The 16,786-nt window shown below is 52.1% G+C and overlaps 1 protein-coding gene across 1 annotated transcript in view; it reads right to left on the bottom strand.

Moving 5' to 3' along the window:
- Positions 1-16,786, bottom strand: part of KIF13B (kinesin family member 13B) — a 190,200-nt gene continuing 173,414 nt past the window's right edge. The window contains exons 38-40 of the mRNA XM_011977745.1: positions 8,639-8,701; positions 4,319-5,015; positions 1-3,472 (exon numbers count right to left, since the gene is read on the bottom strand). Of these exons, the coding sequence (XP_011833135.1) occupies positions 3,210-3,472; positions 4,319-5,015; positions 8,639-8,701 (1,023 nt within the window). The 3' untranslated portion in view covers positions 1-3,209. The remainder of the gene's footprint in view (positions 3,473-4,318; positions 5,016-8,638; positions 8,702-16,786) is intronic.

The following is a 16,786-nucleotide window of genomic DNA, read 5'->3' as shown; positions in this document are numbered from 1 at the left end:
TGCAGGTGAGAAATCATCTGGTTTTATTGAGAAGCTGTTGGTCATTTGATGGAAAGACATATATGGTACAAAATTACAGGTGGTTTAGTTCATTACATGATACAAATCATTAGAGTCTTTACAAGTCATTACAGTCTTTGGATTTTTTAAACTCCCATTTACTGTGTACCAAATCAATATAATCCCAAAATCAAAGTCACTTCTTTATATGTGAACTCCTCGCATTTACACGAATCCACACATAGAGAAGCTGTTCTAAGACCCCCCAACACCATTAGTGTCAGCAGCCCACCAGGAAGGCACCGCGGACTCTGCGGAGAAAGAGCTCTGGGGTTCAATGGGTCAGTATCTTGGGCAGGAAGCACAGGGTCACTTCTGTCTTGTGTGCGTGCACACAGCCACACGCACACACTCAGGACTTCTGTTTCACATACAGGGAACTTTTAAGGCAAGAGGAGAAAATGCTAGGAAGTAACGGGGGGATCTGAACACCTCCACCGGTCACCGTCCCAGCTCCGTTCTCTTATTGAACACACAAGGCCCACCTTGGTGGGACCAGAAACACCTTCCCCTCCTCAGCTCCGCCCTCCCACTCCCTCTGGTCAGGCCTGAGCACCCGGGACTCCAGTCACACGCCTGCCCCCGTCCCCTCTGCTGCCGGACACAGGGCCCTGGGCAGAAGTGAGCCTTCTCACCCTGGAGCCTCCGTCCTTCACAAGGGCCCAAGGGAAGTGGCGGGGCAGGGCCAGGGACGTTCTAGGCACGCAGTGGGGAGACAGAGCCCCCAGAAGCACCTCCCATCCCCATCTCTGACAGCACCGTGTGTGCGGTTACTGCCCTTCCCGACCTCGGGTGCCATCTGCGGGCCAACCCGCACTAAGGTGCCACTCCTGGGGCCTTCCAGGAGCGCTTCAGGAGTCCTAAGGCGGGTAGGCGGGCAGGCATTCTTGGGAGGAGAGTCTGCTGGTCAGGGAGGCAAGAAGAGCAGACTAGAAGACGGAGGCCAGCCCGTCCTGGCCCGCCACTCTCGAGACCGCACCTCCTGCCATCGCTGGCCCAGGTTGGCGGGGCTCAATGCCTTAGCGACCACGGCGCTGCACGTCCCTCTTTCCCAGCCACAAGCTGACATTAGTCTGCACCGAGAAGCAAGAGTGAACAGGGCCTGGACCCAAGTCCACCTGCTCCGATCAGGAACTCTGGCTCGTTCTACTCCACTGTGAGTCAAACCGATGGCAAAAAGCACGGCACACCCGTCCCCCAGGACTTTCCCGAGACGGTGCCACAGGAGGCCACTGCTGGGTGGATGGCTCAGCCACCACGAAGTTCCAGGTCCCACCCACACTGCCCAACCGCCATTCCCAGAGCGTCCCCACTACACGGCCCAGGGGCTCCCCCTCAGGGCAACAGCAGTGCTGGCCTCTCACCCAGGCCACAGTGACACCAGCAGACCCAGAAACCAACTTCTCAGTGAAACGGGTTTTAAAAAGAAAGCTGCTGTGCTGGGAAGCGGGTTGAGTTAAAGGGCAAGGCAGAGGTGACAGCTCTTCATCCAGGGACAGGTGCCACAGGGTTCCCTCGAAACTCTGGCTAAGAACAGGGAGAGCCCTGCAGGGAGTGCCTCCCCGCAGGGGCCAGGCCCTCTGCCAGCCCGGCCTCGGCCTTCGTGTCCCTCACAGCAACTGGGGAGAAAAAGACAACCTGTCCTCGCAGCCAGGGCTGGGACAGGCCCACCATGGAGGCCACTCCGTTGGAGGCTTCAAGACCCTGGAGAACGAGTCTTCCACAGCGCTTTCTAGGTGTTGTCTAAACATGAGAACTAGAAACCAGCTCCAAGAGTGGCTGTATGAATCCTGACCCAGGGCTCCTGTCCCTAGATTGGTGGCCTTCCACACACAGACACTAACCGCCACCCCACAAACCTGCCACCAAAGGCTCCAGGAGCAGAAGTGCCCCAGCAAGGAGGTGGAGGCCACCCTGGAAGCTTCCGGCTGTGTCGCCCGCACCATGCACAGTGGGCCTGGGGGCGTAGCTGCTGCCAGGGTCCGGAGACAAACCAGGCACACTCCCTGTACCCGCCCAGCCGCCAAGTCCCAGCCCTACACTCTCAGGGTCTGGGAGTTGCCAAGAAGTTAAAATGATCCAAAGACCTTCCTAGAAACCAAAAGTGCACCAGATAAAGTAGCGATGCCTCTTCCTTTGTCACCGGCTACAGAAGCACATCATCCTCCCAGGGTTTTGCTTTCATCCGAGTTAAGAGTAAGGCCACTGTGGATCCGCAACAGAGCGACGTGAGGAGGGGGCTTTATCCTCTGCTGCCCCCAGGACCCTCCCCCCGGGCAGGAGGCCAGCAGCTCTGCAATGGCCAGAGAGGCCGCAACGTGCAAGGCAGGCCCTGGGCCCCCATACACAGGCAGACGACGATTGCGGCTCGCAAATGATTTCGGATTTTGAAAAAATAAATATAAATAAATACATTCCAAGCCTTCTGTGAAGGGAATAAACGGCAAACATAAGAGACTTTCCAGGTGTAAAGATGCCAAAACACCCACAAAGAAATCACTAAGAAACCCTGGCAGAGGAGGGATGGGGGGCTCAGGCCCTCGGCCCCCGCCTGGGGCACCAGGGCCATCTGCCAGAGCCCAGGGCCCTCCAGAGGCACTTGTGGAACCTGGGACCAGGGTGGGAGGCTGGGGGGTCCCCAGAGGCACTTGCAGGAACCTGGCACCAGGGTGGGAGGCTGGGGGGCTTGAGGAGTGAGCCAGGACATCCTGGGTGGCGGGGGGGGCTTGCCCTCCAGTGGGGAGGAAAGGCACTGGTTACAACTATGGTTTAGGTTAAGACATTAGTGGGGCCACCAGAATGGAAATGATAGAAAGAGCAACATAAGGCCCCAGGCACAGGCACACAGCAAGATGGCCAGGTGCTGCACCACCCAGGGCCTCAGTCCTAGCATCCCCCAGCCCCTGCGGGCACCCAGAACCTTCCATCCTACTTGAGGAGGTATAGCTGAGGCCCCCACTTTCCCCAGGTAGAGAAGAAACAAAGCTTCCAGAGGCCCAGGGAGGTCACCAGCTCTGTGTCGTGCAAAAAGCATTCATTGCCCCTCCCCTGGGGAAGAGGCCACCAGGCTCCTGGCTCCCCAGGGCTGTCACTGGCAGGGCTCAAAAGGGGCTGGGCACCCCAAGAAGAGTTCGCCCTGAGGCAGCGGCTCAGTTGGCCCAGGATTTCCGGTTCTCAGGGTTCTTGTGGCTCCTGTCGGCCTTGGCCAGGGCAGCTGTCAGCGAGGCCAGGTTGGTGGCGGAGCCTGAGAGAGTGGCGCTCCGGCGGGCCTCTGAGACACCCAGCCGGAGCCCTGTGCTGCGCCGCCGCACCGGGCCCGTGGCTCTGCGGACCCGGTTGGGCCTGACCAGCAGCCCGTAGCCGGGGTTACACCTGAAGTACTGCTTCCCTCCGATGGAACCGTCATTCTTACCTGTGGGGGAAGGAGAGGGTGACATGGAGGGCAGCCCAGCTGCGGACTCCCCCTTACACCTCCCTCACCTCTGCAGAGGCCATGTGCCCACACTGCCACCCCCCTGGCACAGGCCCTGCACAGTCAGCACTCAGACACTGGCCATTGTCTGGCAGGGACTGGCTAAGTGAATGTGGCCAGGGCACGGAGTGACCGCCTCCCACGACAGTGAGCAGTGGTGACCAAGGATGCACAGCCCATCCTGCAGCTTCAGGTAGGAGGTGACAGGCCCTGGGGAGTGCCTTGCGGAAACGCAGGTACAGGTCAGCCACTAAGGCACAGCTGGTCCGACCCGTGGGGGAACAGACCCTTCTCCATCTGGACCCAGGCCTGGGCTGGGTGGCGGGAGAATGGTTATTTTGCTGAATCTATGAAGTGGAAACTGGCAAAACTGCCAAATGACGGCGAGTCAGAGGCCAGCGAGATGTGTCCGGATGGGGTGAGGAAGAGCCTCCTCCAAGGGCAAAGCAGAGATGCTCTAACGTGAAGGATGAGAAAGCAGAGTCCACGGAGAGCCAAGGGCGGGGGAGACCAGAACAAAAGGAGCAGGGGCAGCCATGGCAATAGGGGGGATGGGTACAGCATCTTTGTAGCCAAAATCATCAGGAATCTTCCACGCCATCTCCAGGGACTAGCCCTGCCCCCAGCTTCACCCCCGCAGGCCCAGCCACTCCTGCAGCTTCAGCCAATCCGCTGCCTCCCGGCTCCTCCTCTCCTGCCTGGACCCTGTCCCCTCTCAGGTCGGCCACGCTCCTGCCTCCCCCGACCCCCGGCACCGCCCTGGAGCCCGGAGTGCCCGGTACCCACCTGAGGGCAGGTCGAGCTCCACGCCGACCCACGTGCCCTCCTGGAAGTCAGCGGGCCCCACGTATCTCACCACGCCTGTTTTGTGGGCGCCCACGGTGACGAACTCGCCCTCTCGGAGCCACTCTGGGACCTCCTCAGCTTCCTCGGAATCAGAGGCCAGGGCCTGCCCCCCAGCGCCCGTGGCCGACGCGTCCCCCTCAGCCCCTGGGGAGCAGCCGGGGTCCCCGGCCAGCATGCGCGAGAAGGAGCGCAGCTCCGAGGCCCGCACCCTCCGGATGCGGAAGGGGGAGCCGGGCGCCGGGGCCTCGAGGTCCGGGCGCTCCTGGCCGGGGCTCACGAGCTGCTGGGGGCCAGGGGGCTCCTCGGCAGAGGCAGCCGTGGGCGGCGGGGGGCGGCTGATGGGCGCCTGGGGCTCGGCCTCAGGGGCGGTGGGCATGGAGCCGGGCGGGGCCGCAGCGTCCAGGCCTGGGCCCAGGGCGTCCGACAGGGTCGCGGTGGAGACGCTGTGGGAGAAGTAGCCGCTAGAGGCTTCACTCAGGGGGCTGGGGGGCCCGTCCTGTGCCTCCGGGGCCGGGGTGACCGCTGTGACAGCTATGACAGGCGGTGGGGAAGGCACTTTGGCGGGTTTGTCGCAGATCTTCAAGGCTGGGGCCCCCATCGTCTGCATCAGCACGTCAGCGCCCATCTCTGGCTGAGCCTGCAGCGGGACAGGGGGAAGCAGGGGCTGAGAACAGAAAACTTCCCAACACAATCCAAACAGGCAGCGATGACTTGGAAAAGAGCATAAGGTCAGGGGCACTGGCTCAGCCTGTAACCCCAGTGCTTATGGAGGGCAAGGCGGAAGATCACTTGAGCCCAGGAGTTCAAGAACAGCCTGGGCCACATAGTGAAACCCCATCCCCACAAAATAAATAAATAAATAAAAGAGCATGGCTGGGACCTGGCCAGGCCTGGTTCCCACACTGGTTCTGCCACTTAGGGCTGCGTGGCCCTGGCTTCCAAAGTGACAAAGGTTGAGGGGCCGACGGTGCACTCTGCAGGCCCTGTGCTGTGTGCCCAGGATCAAGAACACCGGGGGGCGGCTGATGGGCGCCTGGGGCTCGGCCTCAGGGGCGGTGGGCATGGAGCCGGGCGGGGCCGCAGCGTCCAGGCCTGGGCCCAGGGCGTCCGACAGGGTCGCGGTGGAGACGCTGTGGGAGAAGTAGCCGCTAGAGGCTTCACTCAGGGGGCTGGGGGGCCCGTCCTGTGCCTCCGGGGCCGGGGTGACCGCTGTGACAGCTATGACAGGCGGTGGGGAAGGCACTTTGGCGGGTTTGTCGCAGATCTTCAAGGCTGGGGCCCCCATCGTCTGCATCAGCACGTCAGCGCCCATCTCTGGCTGAGCCTGCAGCGGGACAGGGGGAAGCAGGGGCTGAGAACAGAAAACTTCCCAACACAATCCAAACAGGCAGCGATGACTTGGAAAAGAGCATAAGGTCAGGGGCACTGGCTCAGCCTGTAACCCCAGTGCTTATGGAGGGCAAGGCGGAAGATCACTTGAGCCCAGGAGTTCAAGAACAGCCTGGGCCACATAGTGAAACCCCATCCCCACAAAATAAATAAATAAATAAAAGAGCATGGCTGGGACCTGGCCAGGCCTGGTTCCCACACTGGTTCTGCCACTTAGGGCTGCGTGGCCCTGGCTTCCAAAGTGACAAAGGTTGAGGGGCCGACGGTGCACTCTGCAGGCCCTGTGCTGTGTGCCCAGGATCAAGAACACTGACCATGGCCACAGCCCCTGCCCCATCTACTTTTTACCTTTCATACAGAATAGAATCCAGCGCCTGCCATGCAGGGCCAGCATGCTACTAAGACCAAGACCCCTTGCCACAGAGGGCAGCACACAGTAGGTGCACACCAAAACTCCGCTAGGGCGAGAGCTTTCCTCCCATGGAGACAAAGGCCCTGCCCACCCCTGACCTCACGAAGAGACTGAGTCACTAAAGAGGCCAGAGGAGCACTGTTTTCTCCGGCAAAACCTAAACAATGATCTCACTGGAGGACTGGAACATGCTCAGCACAGCCTGGCCAGCTCAGGCACCAACAAGGAGCCACAGGCCTGCAGCCTGGCTGGGCATCCTGGGCAAGGCAGCAGGGGGGTGAGGAGAGAGGCGAGGAGGGGGATGAAGAGGCAGATGAGGAGGGAGACAAAGGCTCCCTGTGGGCCGTGGCCCTTTCTCTCCAAGGCTGCTATTCTGGCTGCTATGGAAAGCAGGTGCCATGTCAGGGGCTGGGGGGGCCTCGGACCCTGGAGAGAGGCCAGGAAGCAGCCCCCAGGGAGAAGCCACCAAGTGAGGCCAGCTGCTCTCCTCATGTCGGTCACTCTGTCTGAGTCACCCAGGCAGAGGACACACACACACATGCAATGCCCCCATCTCATGGGGGATAGCAGCCACCGCTTGCCCCAATCCTACTGTTTCTGGGGTATTCTTTCGTCTATAACGGAAACCATGTGAAGAAGCTGCCAGATCATCTTTCTATTCCTGTTCACAGTGACCGAAGAAAAGGAGAAGACGGGAACAGGGAATGAGATTGGTGGGGTGGAGAGCACTGCTATCCAGAAGAAATATGTTTTCCGATATTTACGGAAAAATTATTTATATTACAGGAATGGTCATTTTCCATTTGAAATACAGGATTTATTTGAACGGGGAAGCGGCTGAGATCTATAAGTCTCTTACAGTTACTTGGCTTACCTCAGCAGCTTGATAAATCATGCGTTTTCCCAGGAACTGTCATTTATATTCCCGTTTCCAAGGGCCCTCTTTTCCCCACCAGCCACACTTTCAGGGTGTGAAATTAACGGCACCTCTTGAGATTAACAGCCCATTTTTGTGATGAATCTCTAGGCTGCAAAATTTACTCAATCCAATAGATCAATAACTGTCACCAGCATAAATACTCTAAAAGATTAGGCAATCCTTCAATCATTTTTCCTTTGCACATTGTCCATGTTTTTTATTTATTCTCTTCTATTTTAGTTTTAATATCACTGACCTAGCAGGGAAGAATACGCAAAACTATGAGAGCTGGGAATCTGAATGGTAACCAGGGTCCTGAAATGGCTTCTGTTCCCTGCCCCCACCCCGCGTGAGGCCAGCCACTGTCACTTCAGCACCTGGCGCTAAGGGCCGGCCAGGTCAGGCTGTCCCAGGATGAGGCCAGCTGCATGCCTCAGATTTGCAAGTATCATCATCCCATTGGCTTCCATGGAAGTCACTGGCTTGGGCTGGGCTGGAAGGATCATCACATTATTCTACAACAGGCCTCCAGAGGGGAAGGCCCTTATCCAAGGCTGCTCGAAGTAAAAAGGCAGGAATTGGGGGCAGAGCTGCAGTGTCAACAAAGGAGGGAGCAGGATGGTGGAAAGCACTGACTAGCACTCCAGGCCACGCCCCCATTCGACTGGAGTTGATTTGCGAGTTGAAACCCAGGTGCCTTCTCTGGATTATACCCTTGCCACTGAAGGAGACATTTCTGGAGATTTCTGGAAAAGTCCAAGCTTGGAAAACTACCATGATGAACCACAGAAGCTACTGCCTTCACTGGCAAGGGGCCTGCTCTGACCGTCCCACTGACCGGGGATGCTCAAACCTGCCTCAGCAAAGAGACCAGCACCACTCCGGAGGGAGGGGGCACCCCATCCCGTCCACAGCAAATTCGTGAATGCCCAGCGTACACTGGGATAGTTAAAGGGTCGTTCAGATACAAGTAAATTCATGGAGATCTGAATATTCTTTCAAATTATTGTGCCTCTGTTGCTGTTGTTTTAATAAAGAAAATTTTCCTAAGAAGATAGAGCATTTCCTAAGAGAATGAAAGCGCAGTGGGAGAAAATAGATTTGCTGTTCATAAGATGAGAAGTGCTGTTGATCTGTGGGAGATCATAAGAGACTATTTTCTCCCCAGTTCAGCATTCGCCTTTTCACGCTGATATCATGAATCAGAATGAAATATAAAACTGAGAATTAAGCAAACATTTAGAAGGAGGAGATTGTTCTGTTTATAGAAATCTCCTCTGCCTAGCTGTGGGCTATTAAGGCAGCAGACTACATTAGCAGTCAAGCACCTAAAAGTTTAGCAATCATATGATTAACAAGTTGAAAATAGAAAAGTGTAACAAGGAAAATAGAGAGGGAAAAGGCAGTGACCTATATTATAGCTAATTACCAAAACAGGAATGCTAACATCAAAAACCGCGGGTGTGGACTCAACCGTTTCAGCATCAGGGCCACCCGCTCGCTGTAGGCGGGGTGGCCATCCCTGGCCCGACTGACTCACCTCCTCCATCCTGGTCACCCTGACGTCCGGGCCGGCTGCCTGCACCATGATGCGGGGCACGGGCTGAGGAGGCAAGTGCGCAGGTCAGGGGTCGAGAGGACAGAAAAGGGGTAGCGGAGAGGTTTCCGCTGCACAGGCTGGAGGGCCAGGACCTGCCCGAGGGGAATCGGCCCATCAGGTGAGCAAGTGCGAGGGGCTCCACACCCTCCAAGGAACAAGGGACCCAGCCAGGGGCTACTCCTCCAGCCAGAGAAACAGGCTGCATGCCAAGATCACCAACACACGTGGTGCACTTAGACGCATGTGACACTCCCTCCCTCCCTCCGATCACATATGCACATGTGAACCGAGGACTGGGCCTGTACAGACAAACATTGAGACAGGAAAGATCTAGAAAGACTTCCGGCAGGAGGTGAAAGCCACGCCAGGCCCTGATGGCTGGGGAGAGGAAGGAGTGTAGTCACAGGAGGGGAGGAGGAAGGAGGCCAGGCTGGCTGGAGCACAAACCCAGAGCCCAAGATGGCAGGCGCAGGTATGCAGGAGGCCCTGGGCATTGGAAACTAACCCTACTCAGGAGAGGAAGGGGGTCCCCACTGAGTCCTGAGCAAATCAAGAAGACAACTGAAAGCCAGAGAGACTGACCAGGCGGGGACACAACCTGACCAGAAGAATATTTAAAGTCCAAAGAAGCAGATCAGTAATGCAATTCCAGCAACAGAGCAGGGGTGAGGAGATAAGAGCCACAGGAAAGGGCCTGGTGACTTGTGGACACATGGGCCAGGGAACATTAAAGAGCGAGAGGAAAGAATCATCAGAGCCAGGAAAAGGGAAGGCTGGAGGAGAGAAGGAACCAGAGCATCATTCTTTGCTGCGGAGTGGCTGTGGGACACACAAGCAGCTGAACAGATGTGCTCATCCCGGAAGAAGCTAGGAACACGCCACTTCTGCCCCTCACCCTCCCAACTCCCCAGCTGCAGGAACTGGGCCTGGCCTCACATGCTGGGCCTCACGAGGGCTCCATTCTGCCACGACAGCCGCAGGTCGGGCTTCTTCCTTGTTGGGTCCACAGGGCACAGCTGGTGGCTGCTTGGTTACTGAACTTCAACTGCCCAGAGGTGTGGACTCCACCTCTCCCGCCTCCTTCCTCCCAGCCCTTGGCAGTCCTGGTGCTTTGGCTCTTGTGTGTCTGGGCACCTGAGGCCTCGATGGAGTCAGGCCTTCTAGACAGAGCCTGCAGGTGTGCAGTCGGACTGCCCAGGCCTTCCTACTGGGAAGCCTGGACTCCAGCCATAGGGAGAAGAGCCCCAGAAGAAGCCAGTCCGCTCAGCAGGGTGCTCACCATGTTTACAAGCATGGAAGAGCCTCGCTTCACCAAAGGGCACCACTATGACCACTTGTGCCTTGGGGCTGCTTTTGGAAGAAAAGTGTAAGAGGGAATTGATTCTGTGGAAGGTAAGGGGGCAGGGGCAGGACTTGAGAAAAGGCACGGTAGAGAGGACTCGAGAGGAAACGCAGCGATCAGGCTTAAAGACCTGGAAGGACTGGAGCCAGATGTGGTGGCGCACACCTGCAGTCCTAGCTCCTCAGGAGGCTGAGGCAGAAGGATCACTTAAGCCCACGAGTTGGAGGCTGCAGTGAGCTATGATCACACCACCACACTCCAGCCCGGGCAAAAAAGCAAGACCCTGTGTCAAAGAAGAAGAAAAGAAAAAAGGTGGAAGGACCAAGGAAATGAACAAAAGGAATGGGTACTTTACCCTGCAAACACTGGGGCGCTCCTGCGGTGGTCTGAGGTCAGGGACAGCTAGGACCAGGGTCCATTGAAAACTATGTGAGCGACCAGTGGGACAGAATGAGAGAGGGTCCCCTAGTGGCAGTTAGGCCACTGCACATGACAAGGCCAGAAGAACAAGATCTTCAGCCTCCACCTCAATTCCTTGACCAGAACAGACTCTCCTCTGCGCCCCTCCCAGCACTGAGTTCCTTCTGTCCCGGCTGTTGCTCTCCACGGTCCCGCCTGTGGCCTCCCAGAGAAGAAAGTGAGGCTCAAGCGTGCATCCCACACTGCCAGGCAGTCCTCGCATGCCAGGGCTGGTGTCTTCATTTTTCTCCCCATAGTATTTAACGTCCCCACAAATGGGAAGGTGTTCAAGGGTATATTTCATGACAAAAGCAGCAAAAATATTTCTCAAACTCCAGAATACTTGCATCCTTCAGCTACATGTTACCAAAAGTGGACAAGATTGGGGAGCAACTGTTTCCACTACGGTGAAGTTTATTCCCCTTAAAGCCTAAAAATGTAAATACTCCAAGGATGGGATGTTAAGTGCCTAACATGAAACCTTTTCTAAAATCACATGATTCCTGCCCTCTGAAACAGAACATGCAAACAAGTTACACTTTCCTTCAGGACCCAGTGTGATTAGAAAAACCCAGTAGATAGATGCTTATTAAATATTTGCTGAAATGGACTCAGGGACTGGACTGCCTGCCACTTTGGTTCTCACCCTCCACGTAAAAAAGTTCAGCTCAACAGAGACTGCATCAGGTCCTACCACGCGGTGGGCATGGCACCAGGTGCCTCGGGTAACATAAACATCAGAGGCATGGGCTTTGCTCTCAACAGATGGGCAACCTCATTGGTAGGGAACACGTGGGCAAATCACTAAAATCAAGGAATGTGACAGCGGAATGGAAACTTCAAAAGCAGGGAGGAGGCCGGGCACAGTGGCTCATGCCTGTAATCCCAGCAGTTTGGGAGGCCAAGACAGGAGGATCACCTGAGGTCAGGAGTTTCAGACTAGCCTGGCCAACATGGTGAAACCCTGTCTCTACTAAAAATCAAAAAAAAAAAAAAAATTACAGGGCATGGCGGCAGATGCCTATAATCCTAGCTACTCAGGAGGCTGACACAGGAGAACTGCTTGAACCTGGGAGGCAGAGGTTGCAGTGAGCCAAGATAGTGCCATTGCACCACTCCAGCCTGGCCAACAATAGCGAAACTCTATCTTAGAAAAAAAAAAAAAAAAAAAGAGGATTCAGAGGAGGAAGGGGTCATAAATACAACGGGTGTGAATACCACACGAGGGGGGCTTTTGGCACAGGCCTTGGGTATGAGTTCAGCAACCTTTTTAAGGATGCCAAATATATCGACCAAGAATACTGAAACTGTAACTGACTGTAACTGTGCCATCGTCCTTCACATGTAATAGCTGAAATTTTCAAGTGTCTGTCTGCACCTTCATGCTCTTCTACATCTCCCCCGTACAGGCAGTCACCTCCTGTTTCAGGGGCTCAAAACATTTCAGATCATAAGTTCATTAATCCTTATGACACATCTGGTAACTATTAATAAAAATGACTGTGAAGTATTTTGCAGCTATAAATATTAAGGAGAAGTCCCATGAGGCAAGTGAATATGAGTATAATTATCTACATTTCACACTACAGAAACCGAGGCTCAGAGAGCACTTACCTAATGGCTAAATGTGTTCACGTGGCCCTATGAGTGAGTGACACAGATGGAAAAGGACTAAGTTCTCAAGTGCTGGCTGAACCTGCAATCACACTGTCTACTGAGCGTTGCTGAAACTGAACAGATGAGTAGCTTACAGGCAACAGAACGGCTTAGAAATATTTCAGGGAAAAGGTGCCAGTCACTGCTCTAATCATATTGCGCTATTTTTTAACTCTGGCTTTCACATTCTACATGAACACACGGGAGATCAGATCAGAATTTCAAAACTTGGAATAAAAGCTGTTTTGGAGACCCCTCTGCCAAGAAGAATAAAATTAACCCTTTGACATGACATACAAAATCTCCAAGGGGACACACCTTGCCTTGCTTGCTCTACTAGGCCACTCAGAATTCCCTCAATGGACGACTTTTCCACTCAGAATTCCCTCAATGGATGGTTTTTCCAGAACTTTCCTCATGCCACTCCACCCCCTGGGGAATCGTGTTCCACCTAGTGAATACAGATTCATTTCTAAGTCTCTGCTCAAGCATGAGCGAATTCTCCTGCAACTGCAGGGAGCAGCGCCCACTGGCTTCACTGTGTCATCCGCAGACACTCACACGTGACGGTATCTACATCATCCTGCACTGTCTCTTCATCTGCTTATGTGGCTCTAAAGGGGCTTCTCGAAACTTCAGGCTCTTGGAAGGAGACAGACTACGTCTCATCCATCCTTGTACTTCCTTACATAAAACAGTAGCTCAGTGTTTGTTGAATGAACAAATGCATAAATTACTTAGCAAGTGACAGAGAAGACTAAATTGTACAGTTACACAGGAATGTGGGATAGAACAGACTCTGAAATGTGGGCATCAGAGGAGGTAAAGGGGAAAAGAGGTCCCAGCTGAAGCAAAAAAAATAATCACTTCAGAACTTCTCCAACATTGAATTTTCTGATGCATATTTTTTCTTGTTTGAAAATAAACCTTTCATGGCTAACAATCACGCCTTATCCTGAATTTCAAAAATTCTTAAATGTCATTTTTTAATGGTGCTTAAACTAATACGATCCTCTAAGTCTTGTTTTAAATACTAACCAATGATTTAAATCCAAGTATAGAAAATTATTTTTTAATGGAATATACAAGATATGTAAGATTTATTTTTTGTTACAAATAACTAGTAGCCAACCTTTCATTTTCCCGCTGCTGAAGTGTGAAAAACCTAAGAAACAAAAGGAAGCAGAGCAAGGGCATATAAGGAAACACCTGCTAACCTCCAAAAACGTTCTGATAAAAGTAATACACAACGGATACAAATCAGACACAGTGCGCAGTGGCTCTCGCGCCTGCAATCCCAGCACTTTGGGAGGCTGAGGCAGGAGGATCCCTTGAGCCCAGGAGTTCGAGACCAGCCTGGAAAACATGGAGAAACTCCATCTCTACAAAAAATAAATTAGCTGGGCATGGTGGTGCACACCTATAGTACGAACTACTTGGGAGCTGAGAATTACTTGAGCCCAGAAGGTCGAGGCTGCAGTGAGCAATGATCACGCCACTGCAATCCACCCTGGGTGACAGAATGAGACCCAGTTTCCAAAAAAAAAAAAAAAAAAAAGACATGTACAACCCAAACATTAAGCCTCAGTAATAACCTAATCAATATAAACACTTTTCTAAGGTTGTCTTGACCAGGGGCCTGGAAGAGAGGAAAATGAAGCGTTCCGGGAGGCGAGCGGGGAGAACACGTCCAGCCCTGGATTGGAGCCTGTGATCCAGGCTCCGGCACGTGAGGCCTTCAGTGACCGGGACACGCAGCCACCCTGTGCGCCTGGAGGCTCTAGATCCTGACAGGCTGATCTGGAGGAATGTGTGAGCCATGATGGCAGCAGCACTTTTGTCCAGTTGGCAGGTGTAGTTATTTTAAATGCATGGCTTGGCATTGTAACTTTCGTGTAAAAACCTAATCACCTCTGGGCTTCCACACCTGTCTGCAAGGGGGTGATCCCATCCACATGAATTCTCTAAGCAGGGAGGCGGGCCGGTGGCTGCTGATGCCCACCACAGCCACCGTGACCCTGCCTGCCACATACCCCTCCAAGCAGTGCCTCGAAGGACTCAACACCAGAAGGCGACCGCGGGTTTCTGACCCACGTGACAATCCCTGCTGAGGGTTCTACCCACACTCGAATAGTGTCTTCTAGCTCCATTCTCTTCAAATCCACTTTCCAAACTGCAGCCAGAGGGAGCTTTCCGAAAAACAGAAGTGACCATGTCACTCTCCACGTAGCAGCTGCCAGGATTTCCCACTGCAGCACACGAGGAAACGCCGGCAGGTCCCGCATGGTGTGTTTCTGCTGCTCGATCCTTCCCTCCTACAAACGCTCTACTGATTCATTCATTCCACAAATACAATGACTTGGTTATTCTTAATCACTGTCAGCGAAATCTCTTATGGTCACATTTGAGCATTTAACCTCGCTTTCTCAATGGGAAGCTCAGTTCTGCCACTCCCAAGCCACAGACAGGTGCGCACCCTCCCCATTTCCCCAACAGGGCAGTGGCCCTGACATGGCAGCCACCGGCCCCTGGTGGTAACCCAGCACTGAGAATGAGGCTAATGTGATTCAGGAAGTCCATTTTTTATTTTAATTAATAAAGTACAACCTTACCTGGTTATATAACTGAAACGGTTTTAAGTATGTTTAGAACGGCCTCGGCATGTGGGTCTGCTTTTTCAACCATAAATTTTATGAATTCTAAATGCAGATCAAGTATTTCCGACGGAACTTTAGTGTCTGAATTGCAATGTGCTAGAAATGTAAAACACGCACCTGATTTCAAGGACTTTGTACAGAAAGAAGGATGGGAATATCTCAATCTTTTTTTATACTACAGTTGATATGAGAGTACTTTCAATACACTAGGTTAAACAAATGTTATTAAAAATAATCTGACCTGTATTCTTTTTACTTCCTTAATGTGGCTACTAGGAAATTGTAAGTTACATACATGACTCCCATTATATATCTATTGCATGGTGCTTGTCTAACTCAGTCCTGTTGTTGAGATGGCGCATTAAAATTCCTGGTGTGGTGCCAGGTACACTGGAAGCTCTCGGCACATTTGTAAAGTACTTCATTGGAATTTTGTGTCTGGTCTTCCTAGATATCTCTAAGTTGGCTTACTAAAAGTACATTTTTAAACAGTCAATAATTTCATCTGGTCTAGAAATCACAAGTTTTGAATTAACTGAATCAGTCCCAAAGTCATTCCAGGATGAATTCCATTTTCTTTCAAAAGAAAGAAACTAAGATTTCATTAATTTACTCATTCGCAAATATGTACCAGGCACCTACTACATTCTAAAGACTGTGGTAGGCACTGGGGATGCAGTGTGAGCAAAACTAGTCCCTGTGCTCTTCAAAACTAGGCACTCAAGGTCTAACATTTATATTCCTATTTAATTTCAGTTACACAAAACAATTAAAAGGCCTATTTTTCCTATCAACAAGTAAATTATTTTATCACTGGATATAAGTGAATAATACCATTCATGTGGTCTATAAGACATTAGATATGTGTTATAGTCTAACTTATTCTAAGTATTACATAAATAAAATTTTAAATACTAATATTTCCAGAGCTACCAGAAAAGACATCTTCTGATTTTTAGTATCTAGCCAGTTTACTTTAAAAACTTCTACATAACAGCCTGGGCAACATACCAAGGTCCCATTTTTATTAAAAAAAATTTTTTTTTAAAATTAGCCAGGCATGGTGGCACACTCCTGTGGTCCCAGCTACTTGGGAAGCTGAGGTAGGAGGATCACTTGTGCCCCGGAGTTCAAGGCTGCAGTGAGCTGTGATCACACCACTGCACTCCAGCCTGGGCAACAGAGCAAGACCTTGTCAGAAAAAGTAAATTAAAAAAAAAAAAAAACTTCTACATAATAATACTTAAAACTGATTTAAACATTCATATAAGAAAATCAGACACAGAGATTTTAAAAGATATAACGCTCACTTCATCCAAAATGAGTTACTAGTTTTTCAAGTGCCCATGAAGGATAAAGGATGCTTAAAGAATGTTCGCTAATCTAAAAGCTTTAAAAATAGGGCCTTGTTGGGCGGGGTGGCTCACACACACAATCCCAGCACTCTCGGGATCACTTGTGCCCCGGAGTTCAAGGCTGCAGTGAGCTGTGATCACACCACTGCGCTCCAGCCTGGGCAACAGAGCAAGACCTTGTCAGAAAAAGTAAATTAAAAAAAAAAAAAACAAAAAACTTCTACATAATAATACTTAAAACTGATTTAAACATTAATCTAAGAAAATTAGACACAGATTTTAAAAGATATAACGCTCACTTCATCCAAAATGAGTTACTAGTTTTTCAAGTGCCCATGAAGGATTAAGGATGCTTAAAGAATGTTCGCTAATCTAAAAGCTTTAAAAATAGGGCCTTGTTGGGCGGGGTGGCTCACACACACAATCCCAGCACTTTGGGAGGCTGAAGCAGGAGGACTGCTTGAGCACAGCAGTTTAAAACCAGCCTGGGTGACATAGGGAGATCCCGTCTCTACAAAATTAAAATTTAAAAATTAGCTAGCCATGGTGGTGTGTACCTGTAGTCTCAGCTATTTGGGAGACTGAGATGGGAGGATCACTTGAGCCCAGGAGGTCAAAG

This window comes from Mandrillus leucophaeus, unplaced genomic scaffold (assembly GCF_000951045.1).
Source record: "Mandrillus leucophaeus isolate KB7577 unplaced genomic scaffold, Mleu.le_1.0 Scaffold183, whole genome shotgun sequence".
NCBI lineage: Eukaryota > Metazoa > Chordata > Mammalia > Primates > Cercopithecidae > Mandrillus > Mandrillus leucophaeus.
The sequence above is the reverse complement of the archived record's forward strand: the minus strand, read 5'-3'. Positions and strand labels throughout refer to the sequence as shown.